This window comes from Bombina bombina, chromosome 9, assembly GCF_027579735.1.
Source record: "Bombina bombina isolate aBomBom1 chromosome 9, aBomBom1.pri, whole genome shotgun sequence".
Classification (NCBI taxonomy): Eukaryota; Metazoa; Chordata; class Amphibia; order Anura; family Bombinatoridae; genus Bombina; species Bombina bombina.
In genome coordinates this window covers 183,647,636-183,659,773 of record NC_069507.1, presented here as the reverse complement: position 1 = coordinate 183,659,773, position 12,138 = coordinate 183,647,636, and the positions used below count along the sequence as shown (strand labels likewise).

The window sequence follows — 12,138 nt, the reverse complement described above, 5'->3', positions numbered from 1 at the left end:
TGCAGCGGCCGTTATTCTAATAGCGGTAGGTATCCAGTGGAGGTTCATAGGTTGGCGTTTGGTGTGAGGAAGTTAACTTTAGCGGGTATACCCAGTCTGGGGTACCGAGACCCGCTACACTACCTATCTAGATATCTCTTCAACATGAGAATTAATTCAATTTGATAATAGAAGTAAATTAAAAACTTTTTTTTTAAATTGTATGCTCTGTCTGAATCATGAAAGAAAAATTTTGGGTTTCATGCCCCTTTAACTGTACAGTGTAGAATCATTGCGTAGCAGCAGGAAACATAGCAAAGACCTGTTGTGCTTGTCTGAGTAGCTTTGTACACAGTAAACCATTTAAGGTTTTTAAGTCTTCTGTCATCAGAAAAAATCGGGGGTGCACTACATAACTTTTTTTGTAAGTAGAATACACGTTCTGTAAAGGTCTACTTTTCAACAAAGGGCACTTAGAGATGAAGCTAATTTGATAATAGACGTAAATTGGAAAGTTGTTTAAAATTGCATCCTCTGTCTGGATCGTGAACATTTTCTTTTGACTTTACTGTTCCTTTAAGCACATTTTTCTTTATGTATATTTCAACAGAAAACAATTACATTTTTATTTTATTATATTCCATATGGACCCTTCTAGGTCAGATGATCCTGATTAATCTGACTAGTATTTTACTGTACTTGTGTCAATATATATTTTATCTTATTAGAAATAAACATCACACAATAATTTATCTTGAAAAAATACACAGGGCATACATTTACATACATGAATAATAGTATACTCACATAAGTCATTCAGACATTAAACCTTGCCAATCCTACTTCTGAGTAGTGTCTAATCACCCCTAGTGAGGAGTTGGTCACAAGTATGCCACAGGTGTCGCTGGGACCGATCCCTTAGCCTCCTCCTGTTGGGTCATCACTATACTCCACCTTTATATCCTCTGGACGCACGCGTACAGCACATTGGATGCTCTATCTATCTACTGGGAACAGTTTTTTTCTGAAGCTGTTAAGCACAGTAAAGTAGGTGCTTGTCAAGTAAGTGGTCATATTGGAACTCGCATAGCATGCATATTTTTTGGCGCCCTGATGAGAACGTCAGCTTTTCTCAATTTTGGTGATTTTAGTATTTACCACATTCTACCAAGTTAGTATGAATGTGCAGCCCCCGATCCAGAGTTTCTGGTAGGGGGCAGATTACAACTTTTTCAGGAGGTCTGGAATCTATCTGTTTGAGATCCATGGGTTCTAAATAGGGGAAACTACCCTCCCAGGGGGAAGGTTTCTTTTGTCTCATGTTCCAAGGGTCCCATTAACAGCTAAAGCTTTTTTTTTCACTCAGTGTCTTGGATCTAGAATATATGGGTTTAAAAGTCCCAGTTAAAGGTTTTTATTCCAACCTCTTTATTGTTCCCAAGAAGTAGGGAACTTACAGGCATCTTCTGGATTTACAGACGTTAATCAGATTTTTAATCAGATTGTAGAACAATAGGGTCTCCCGTCGATAGACCTGATGTCTTCTTTGTTGAACAACAAGCTTCCCAGATATTTTGCAAGGCCCAGGGATCCTCAGACAGAGTTTGTGGATGCTCTTGTAGCCAATAGTTATAGCTTGAATCAAGCAGGAGCTGTCATCAGTAATTTTGATTGCTCCAGCTTGGCCTCACAGAAATTAGTTTGTGGATCTGGTGCAGTTGTCCTCCTTGGTCTCGTTGTCCCTTTTTTCATCAGGATTTAAAATGTCTCATGATGGCTTGGAGATTGAACTCCTAGTTTTAAAACAAAACGTTTTTTCCTGATTCTGACATTGAAAGCTTCATTCAGGCCTATAAACCTGTGATGTATCACAAGTCTTGTAAGGTTTTACTTTCTTGGTGTGAGAAAAAGGGTTTTAGCTTACATTATTTTAGAATTCCTAGAATTCTCCAATTTCTACAAGATTGATTGAATAAAGATGTATCTGTTAGTTCTTTAAAGAGTCAGATTTGAGCTCTTTCGATGTGATTCACAAGAAAAACTGCTAAGATTTCTGACATTCAGAGTTTTGTTCAAGCTTAAGTCAAGATTAAGCCAGTGGTTAAACCAATTTCTCTTCCTTGTAAACTAAATATTGTTTTAAGTATTTTGCAGGTTTCTCCTTTTAAACATATGCACACTTTCAATATTCATTTTTTGTTTTGGAAGTTTTTTTTATTTTAGCAATATCTTCTACAAGAAGAGTTTCTGAATTGTCTGATCTTTCCTGTGAGCCTCCTTATCTTGTTTTTTTTTTTACCAGAATAAGACGGGTTTAAGGACCAAATTTGATTTCTTCCTTAAGGTGGTGTCTTCAAATAGCATTAATCAGGAGATCTTTTTGTCCTAATCCAAAGAATTCTAATGTGATGCTTCTTTGTAATTCGAATGTTGTGAGAGCTTTGAAATTCTATTTGCAGCCTACTAAAGGATTAAGGAAACCCTCAAGTTCTGTTCATTTCTCTGATTCTGTATTGGGTCAAAAGGCAACAGCTGTTACTTTAGCTTCCTGGTGGAAACTTTTGATTCACAAGGATTACTTTGAGGCAGTCTCTTCTTAAATGTTTTACTGCCCATTCTACCAGATCAGTTTCTGCCTCCTGGGATTCTTAAGAATAAGGCTTCTGTTGCACAAATTTGCAAAGCAGGAAGCACCCTGGTCTTCTTTACATACCTTTACCAAATTCTACCATTTTTATGTTTTTGCTTCTTGTAAAGCAGCTTTTGGTAGGAAAGTCCTTCAAGCAGTAGTTTCTGGACATTACATATTTGCAAGATTAAAGGGACATACCGAAACACTTGAAACTGATGCAGTATAACTGTAAAAAGCTGACTAGAAAATATCACCTGAACATCTCTATGTAAAAAAGGAAGATATTTTACCTTTAAAATATCCTAAGTATTCAGACCCCACTGTAAAGGACTTTAAGCATCAAATCAAGCAAGGGAGCGTGCCACATGCACACTCATGTTGAGTTTAAGGACGTTTACTATGAAATCTCATGAGATCACTGTATAACAGTTCATGACTACAGCACTGCTGATGCTGATTGGCTGCTGTTAATTTCTTCCTTTTAAAAAAAAAAAAAAAAAAAAAACCTGCTGCTGGGCAGTAACTGAAAGATGACTTTTTAGAGAGCTGTGGAAATTGTGATGTAAAATATCTTCATTTTTTACATAGAGCTTCTCAGGTGATATTTCCCTGTCAGCTTTTTACATTTATGCTGCATTAATTTCAAGTGATTTAGCATATGAGTAGTATGTCTCTTTAAGAAAAAAATATAATAATAATTAAATTAATTTAAAAAAAAAGTGTCCTGCCCATATTACTTGTGGACTCCACAGCTTGGGTATTTGTTTCCAGGAGTAATGACTCATGGACTCTAGTTTATCAGTGGGATGTGAGTGAGTTTTGGAAATCTTTACCCCCTCCTTGTGGCCAGTAGTGGACTCTCACCACCATGAAAAAAATGAATTTATCAGGAAAGCATAAATTATATTTTCATATTTGCATTATGGTGTAATTTTAATAGTTAAATGAGGTCATGAGAGGATAACTCTAGAATCTTAAAACTTCAGCTAGCTCAGTAACTGCTTATGTGTATGGTAGTTTATCATTTTAGCAACAAAATAATAAATTATTTAAAGAAACTAAAATATACAACATATAGCATGTAAATGTCCCTTGATTCTAAACCATGTAATGTTTTTATCTTCTTAGGTTGAAATAAGTCCTCTGGAAAACGCAATTGAAACTATGCTGTTAACAAATGAAAAGATCAATAATATGGTTCAGCAGCATATTAATGATCCTAATATGCCTATAAATCCACTATCCTTGTTGCTTAATGGGATTGTAGATCCAGCGGTCATGGGAGGATTTGCTAATTATGAGAAGGTATGTATAAGAAAACTCTATGGGTTACGTATTAAGCCATGTGTGTAGGAAGATGTTTAATATAAAGGCCAATATAAAGTTTTTTGTTCTATTTAGCGTCATTGGTTGTGCTCTTTTGGCTATCTTCTATAAAAATAGGCCCATCTTATACTCATAACACATAATATAACATATACTGTATATTCTGTATGTATTTTGTATGAGAGATATGATTGGAAGAGATAAAGTATGAGACCACAATAATAAACTTGGCATTTTACAGTAAAATGTTGGAAAACTATTCTACCTTAAAAAAACAACCAAACAAAAAGAAAAAACTGTTCTACATAGACATTTAGTTGAAATCGAGAAAGATGTTGTCTGTTGGGACGGGCATGTTTCATTGTGAGACAATAGTATACTGTAGTGTTTCATTTTAAATGTTTTAAAGAGTTTTTAGGATAAAGTAAGGGATAATAGGATACATTTAGCATCCATTACCCAAGAATAAATAAATAAATATTTGTTAATGTAGAACGAAATAGGAATGGACAGAATACAGATTACATTAGGAGTAGAAGGCAGGTGCCATATCAAAATACAGCTACAAATCCGGAATTCCAAAATCAAGAATTATTCCAAATCCAAACTTTTTCATTAAAGGGACACTGTACGCAAAAAATTTCTTTCGTGATTCAGATTGAGAATGAAATTTTAAGCAACTTTCTAATTTACTCCTATAATCAAATTTTCTTCATTCTCTTGGTATCTTTATTTGAAATGCAAGAATGTAAGTTTAGATGCCGGCCCATTTTTGGTGAACAACCTGGGTTGTCCTTGCTGATTGGTGGATAAATTCATCCACCAATAAAAAAGTGCTGTCCAGAGTACTGAAACCAAAAAAAAGTTTAGGTGCCTTTTTTTTCAAATAATGATAGCAAGAGAACGAAGAAAAATTGATAATAGGAGTAAATTAGAAAGTTGCTTAAAATTGCATGCTCTTTCTGAATTACAAAAGAAAAAATTTGGGTACAGTGTCCCTTTAACAATTGTTTTTTTTTTTATTATTAAAAATTATCATTATAAATGTTTGTTTTTTAGTTTCTAAAACGCAAGTGATAGTCTATATTTATTTAAAACAACAAATATTACCTTTCTGATTACAGTAATTAATATCTTTCTCATAGTACTAGTATGTATACAAAGTTATTTAAATTATATAAAAGAACCATTAGGTTGCATATTGTATTTTGACATGTCAACATTGCCTAAATGATATGATATTGCTGTTTACACTTGGTCTAAGCTGTCCCATTTTATAGATGCAAAACATAAAGGGTAATACAATAAATTATAGGTGCGCAAACCAAAAAGGAATGCTAAAGTTGATAGTATAAAAAGTGAAAAGTAGGACTACAACTGGTACCAAAAAAATTTCATTAGGTAACCAAGTGCAACTTGAATATATATATATATCATTCAATAACAGATAAATGTGTCTAGATTTGAGGCGCTAATCCAAACTCATGAATCAATTAATTCAACTTGATTTAAATTTAAACAAATTTATTAGTATACTTTATAAGCATGAATTTATCAAAAACCACAATTAGGGGATTCAAAGAAATATATATGTTTTAAAATCATTTAATAGAATCTCATAAATTCATTTAGATTTCATAAAAATAACCACATAAATTAATAAATTAAACTAACCAAATTTTATTAACTAATCTAACCAAATTTTATAGACCGGTCCTAACTCTTTAAAATGGATTTCAGCTAATAATATAAATTACATATGCACAAAAATTACATAAATATTAGTTTAAAAGAAAGAAGTGCTTTTGTTCAAAAGCTAATATTCTTGAACTTAGATTTCCAAACAAGCGTGTTTCCCCGAAACGTCCTTCAAAGAAAGGTCTTTCAGCAGAATGATTTACAATCTGCAGGTTCTTGGGTCCTCCCAGAGGGTGAACGTCCTGGATCTCGAGAGCCGTCTAAGTGGGAGACAGAAGGCGTCTACTTAGGTAGACATCAAAGCTTTCACATAGAAAAAGCGCATCGGTACTTGCGCATTGGTAACCGAAGATCAGCGTTGCATCCAACTCTCCTTTCAGGGGTCTTTAGTCCGCACTTGATACTCCACAGATACACTTGGAGCCCAGACACTGTTCACTTCTGGAGACCGACCCAGGGGAGATTCGGAGAAAACGCCAATAGGGAAGGAACACCTGTGTAAGCGAACAGGAGCTGCAAACAGCTCTTGATTAAAGAAACCAAATTTTTGAACACAAAATAGCACACAGTTACTGAGCAACGCGTTTCAAAGTCTTTGTCAAGCTCAGTCAATTAATCCATGATACAGGCTTTTTATACCCTCAAACGGTTGTTATTTTCAAATCCTTAAAGGGATAGCCACTTGTTCATTATTGTTTCCTTAGTGTCCTATAGTAATGCTTGTATCAACAAACTTCAAACTAACACCTAAATATGTGGTGTCTGAGAGTTTCAATGTCTTTATCAGATTTCATAAATTTAAATATGAATATAAATATAAAAGGAGCATATTACAAGAAACCTAAACTATTTTTTCTTTAAAATAACATAAATTCAAAAATAAATTATTCAAATAGTTATAAAACCAATATAAAATGCATTTCACATTTTAATTTATGCAAACCTGTGGATTCTAAAAATTACTATATTAAAAATGGTAATTAGATGATAAACCTTATATGCGCCACTATCTTCTTTCTCCTATTCAAAAGCACATAAACAGAAATTCATCAAAACAAATATATTAGAAGTAAAATAAAACCATATTAGGTAAATGAATATAAAAATGAATAAGAACATTACAAGAGACACCTAAAAAAAACTTTTTATAAAAATTATTTTAAAAAATTATTTTTCTTTAAAAACCCTCATCTTAGCTTTGAATTTCAATTCATGCCTTTTTCAAAAATAACTGCCGAATTTTTGTATATTCATAAGCAAGAATATTTCCAATCGGTCTTAGACACACATTTATTAAAACTTAACTTTTTAATTTATTTTAATTTGAAGATGTTACACATAAGTTACCCAATTAATATATCATAAAACTTGATGTGAAAAAATAATAACTTCATGAGGCCAAATAACTATTTCATAAAAACACCTAAATCAAAATCTAAATGTAATCCATTGGGGTGTAGTGTCTTGAGATCAAAGATCCATTTTGCTTCTAATCTTAAGAGTTCATTTCTAATATTACCCCCTCTCCAATTGGGACATACTTTGTCTATAATGGTATACTTAAAACAGTGATGTGCAGTCACTAGAGGCAGGTGAGGCAGTGCTTCACCTCTCATATGGGCAAAAATATATATTTTTTATTGGCTTTAAAAAAAAAAATTGTAAATTTTTTCCCCCAGCATTTTTTTTTCTCACAGCTATATGTTGTGCAATGAAGAGGCACAATCAGGTCTGCCCACCATTACACAACATGCTGCGCCATCTACTGGATGCAAGTGGTTAAGATCATTGCATGGCTCATTAACTGCTTATTTGAGGCAGTCCTATTTGGGCTGAACCAATCCAGTGAGAGGCATTAGTAAGTGGAACATAGGGTTGGGGCTGGATGTTAAATCATATAAAACAAAACAAAAACGCAAAAAAACAACTTTCATATATTTTGTTGCTGTCCTGTGAACCTGCTAGCTTTGCTAAAGTGAAAAAGAGAGTTCTGTTCTTCCCCTCTAAGTGCAGTGGAATGTGCCACTGTCACTTCCTGAATCCTTACAGAGCAGGAGAGAGGCACAGAGAGCAGTGTTTCACCCACATCTTATTAAAGTAAGATTTTACTGAAAGATTCTGTTATTTAAAATGCTAATTTAATGAATGTGGTTTAGTGTTTGTTTACTCTTTTATAGCAGGGTCGTTTTTGTATTTTGTTTACTCAAACTTTACACCCACTAACTTAGCAGCTTGCCTCTGTACTTCACACTAAATTATAGACTAATTTTCTGAACTCTCTGTAGCTCTGCTGTTTTATTACTTTAAAATGCAGTGGTCCCCCCCCCCTTGTGTGTGTGTGTTTCTCTCTATCTATCCATCTCCCTCCTTATGTGTTGTTCTCCCCCATGGTCTCTTTCTCTCTCTGTCTCTCTTCCTCCCCCTCTGACTCTCATCCCTTATGTAATGAAAGAATCTATAAGCATAATTTGCAGCATTAAAGTAAAAAGTATGTTTTAAACATATTTTAATGGGCATGGATTTCTAGATCTCATAATCAGAGCAAGCATTGTGTTATCTGGCAAGTGTTTCTGTTACAATCCTTTTAGACTAAAATCAGATGTTTACTAAGTTGACCAGTTTTCCAAGACACCATTTAAAGGGACATGAAACCCATATGCAAATTTAAATAACTTTCCAATTTACATCTAATATCTAATTTTCTTTATTCTTTTGATGTCCTTTGTTGAAAATCATATCTAAATATGCTCAGTTGCTGCTGATTGGTGGCTGCACATAGATACCTCATGTGATTGGCTCACCCATGTGCATTGCTATTTCTTCAACAAAGGATATCTAAAGAATGAAGGCGTATCCTAGCCACCGTTTCACCATCCTCTGACGTCACTGCACGTCACTGACTTAAAATGACTTAAATTTCCCCCTTTACACATCTTAAAATGTTTCGGAACTGGTAAATCCTGATTTCTAGGGTGGTTCATATTCTCAACTGAATTCAAATGTTCCCTTATTCTGTCTTTGGCAGTTCGTTCCGACTCACCAATATATTGGGCCCCACATGAGCATTCTATTAAATAAATTATATTCGAGTCTGTATACCTAAAAACCCTATTAATTTTGTATTCTTTTTTTGTTTGTGTAGAAATAAAGCTCTTTCTTTTCTTTGCGTGTTGACAGGATTTGCATTTTAGACAAGGATAAAATCCATTCAGACTATTTCCTTTTAAATCTAGATCAGTCCTATTAGTCATAGTTTTATTTTTAATATCTGTTGGAGCTAAAATATTAAGATTTTTATTCTTTTTATATACAAATTGTGGACGTTTAGGTAGATGTGGGCCAAAAAATTTCATCTGCTAATAGGATTGGCCAATGTTTACATATAATTCTCTCAATGTTACGTATCTCACTATTATATTTAGTAATAAATGGTATGAAATAAACTTCACTTCCTTGTTTTAAATTCTCCTTCTTTGCTTTTTTACATAGTAGAACATCTGTACTTGTTTCTAAGGCCTCTCTTTTTGATTGATTGATTGATTGATTGATTGATTGATTAGGGTAGTACTATATCCTCTTTCTAAGAATTTTTTCTCTAAACACATTTATCTGTTATTGAATGATATATATATATTCAAGTTGCACTTGGTTACCTAATGACATTTTTTTGGTACCAGTTGTAGTCCTACTTTTCACTTTTTATACTATCAACTTTAGCATTGCTTTTTGGTTTGCGCACCTATAATTTATTGTATTACCCTTTTTGTTCTTTTGGGGAGTTTTGGGAATTCCTCCTTTTTATAAGTGTTTGGTTTTAGTTCATTTTGCGCTTGTCTTTATCCTTTCTTTTCTTACAGATGCAAAACATACAAATATTGTGAAATCCAAACTTTTTTTCTAGTCCCAAGCAGTTTGGATAAATGGTTTTGTACCTGTATCAGAAAATATAATTAGCAGTATAATTTTAAGGGTATGGAAGAAGAATATGATCTGTAATGGATATCCTTTGCATAAACTTGCTAGGAAGCAAAGACGCCCCTTTTTTCTTTAAATCAAGCGATACCCCAGGTGGTGTTATCATGTACAACATGTGACTACAAAGGTGCTGTTAGAATTTAAGTTCTAATCCTTAAGATATGTATAGAAGGACAGATCCTTCAAATGTGTATAAAATAGAAATGTGTGGTTGTACTCCTACCAGACCTCCGGTTTTTGGGTACGCTTCGGCTGATGTGAAGATCTTCACACATGACCTCCGTTCTCTCTTTTGCCTGGTTACCGCTGGATTAACATTCCAATTCTTTGGCGTCTCAGCTTGTCTCCTGCATTAACGGACGTGGTCGCCTGCTGGCCTACCCGGGCAACTGGTAAATGAGTAGGAAAGATTTGACAGTTCACCGCTATTGCGTGAAGTGCGGAATGACGATCATACGACAAATTGTGTGAAAGTGCACTTCACAAAGGGTTATGCCAACCCTAGAATGTTACCCAAACGGGTATCATCCGCTTTACGTTTCGGCGTTTTCATACGCCTTTATCAATCCATCCGACACATGATCGGAGTCTGTTAATGCAGGAGACAAGAAGAAGAATTGGAATATTAATCAAGCGGTAACCAGGCAAAAGAGAGAACGGAGGTCATGTGTGAAGATCTTCACATCAGCCGAAGCCGTGCCCAAAATCCAGAGGTCTGGTAGGAGTACAACCACACATTTCTATTGTATACATATTTGAAGGATCTGTCCTTCTATACATATCTTAAGGATTGGAACTTAAATTCTCACAGCACCTTTAAGAAGTGAAGGAACTTTACACAAACTTTGCACACTATCTATCGCACACCAGCACAAGTACTTTAAGCACAAACCTATATGCACAAGGTTTTTATGCATACGATGTAGAGGTATTTATGCTACTATCAATTTTAGCTGTGGCCAAAGCAATTTCCATGTACTGAGCTCAGATACGGATTTTATTATATTGCATCTTTTTATTGTTTCATGTTATTGCTTCAATTTATTGTATCCATTGTGTATATAGAATATAGCACATTAAATAAGAGTCATATTATAGATCAAAATAATAGATACAGACCTTTTTTGTGTTTTACTCATTTATAATACCCTAGCTTTATAGTGCTTCATATTCTTTATTCTTTGTTAAAGATGAATGACATAGCAGATAAAATTAAACTGCAGAGCAGAAGACAGAGGCATATTTCATCTAATGCTGTTTTCGAGGGGATTAAAACATTTATAGACACTGCTTTCAGCATTGGTACAACAAGAACATGCTAGCATAGCTTCAGAGGATGTTTAATCCTGTAAATTGAACTGTGATCTAAAGGTCATTGTTAGCACCCCTAAAGGAATACTGGGCACCATTTATTAACCTGCTTGTGTATATGATGGAGCCTGAAACCAGAAGTCAAAGGGACATGATACCCAAATTGTTTCTTTCATGATTTAGGAAAAGCATGCAATTTTAAACAACTTTACAATTTACTTCTGTTATCTAATTTGCTTCATTCTATTGGTATCCTTTGTTGAAAAGCATATATACATATTTTCTAAATAGGCTCAGTAGCTGCTGATTGGTGGCTGCACATAGATGCCTTGTGTGATTAGTTCACCCATGTGCATTGCTATTTCTTCAAAAAAGGATATCTGGAAAATGAAGTAAATTGGAATGTTGTTTAAAATTGTATTACTTATCTGAATCATAAAATAAAAATGTGGGGTTTCATGTCCCTTTAAAGGGACAGTAAACCTAAAAAATAATGTTATATAATTCTGCACATAGTGCAGAATTATATAACATTATTTAGGTGCTATAGCTATAAAACCCTTTTTTCACTTTAAATATTTAAAAAACATACCGCTTTTACAGACCCGCTCTCTGCTGAGCGGGTCTGTTTTTTTTAGTCAGCGCATCGGGCCAGCTGTATAGTCACAGCCCGGCCCGACCGCACCATAGCATTAAGTGAAGCTCGCTCCTGCTGTCAGACAGAGCAGGAGCAAGCTGCACTTAGTCTTTTGGCGCGGTCGGGCCGGGCTGTGACTATACAGCTGGCCCGATGCGCTGACTAAAAAAAACAGACCCGCTCAGCAGAGAGCGGGTCTGTAAAAGCAGTATGTTTTTAAATATTAAAAGTGAAAAAAGGGTTTTATAGCTATAGCACCTAAACAATGTTATATAATTCTGCACTATGTGCACAATTATATAACATTATTTTTTAGGTTTACTGTCCCTTTAAGATGCAGTTGTGCTAAAGGGAAATGAAACCCAATTGTTTTCTTTCATGATTCAAATAGAGAATATAGTTTTACATAACTTTCCAATTTACTTGTATTATCAAAGTTGCTTAATTCTTTTTGTATCTTTTGTTGAAGAAGCTACAAGGCACTACTGAGAGCTAGCTGAACACATTGTGTGAGCCAATGATATGAGGCATATATGTGCAGCCACCAGTCAGCAGCTCCTGAGCCTACCTAGGTATACTT

General features: G+C 34.4%; 1 protein-coding gene across 1 annotated transcript in view; it reads left to right on the top strand.

Annotated features, from left to right (window-relative positions):
- Positions 1 to 12,138, top strand: part of DOCK1 (dedicator of cytokinesis 1) — an 827,740-nt gene that overhangs the window by 765,891 nt on the left and 49,711 nt on the right. Inside the window, exon 45 of the mRNA XM_053692513.1 lies at positions 3,740 to 3,916. Within this exon, the coding sequence (XP_053548488.1) occupies positions 3,740 to 3,916 (177 nt within the window). The remainder of the gene's footprint in view (positions 1 to 3,739; positions 3,917 to 12,138) is intronic.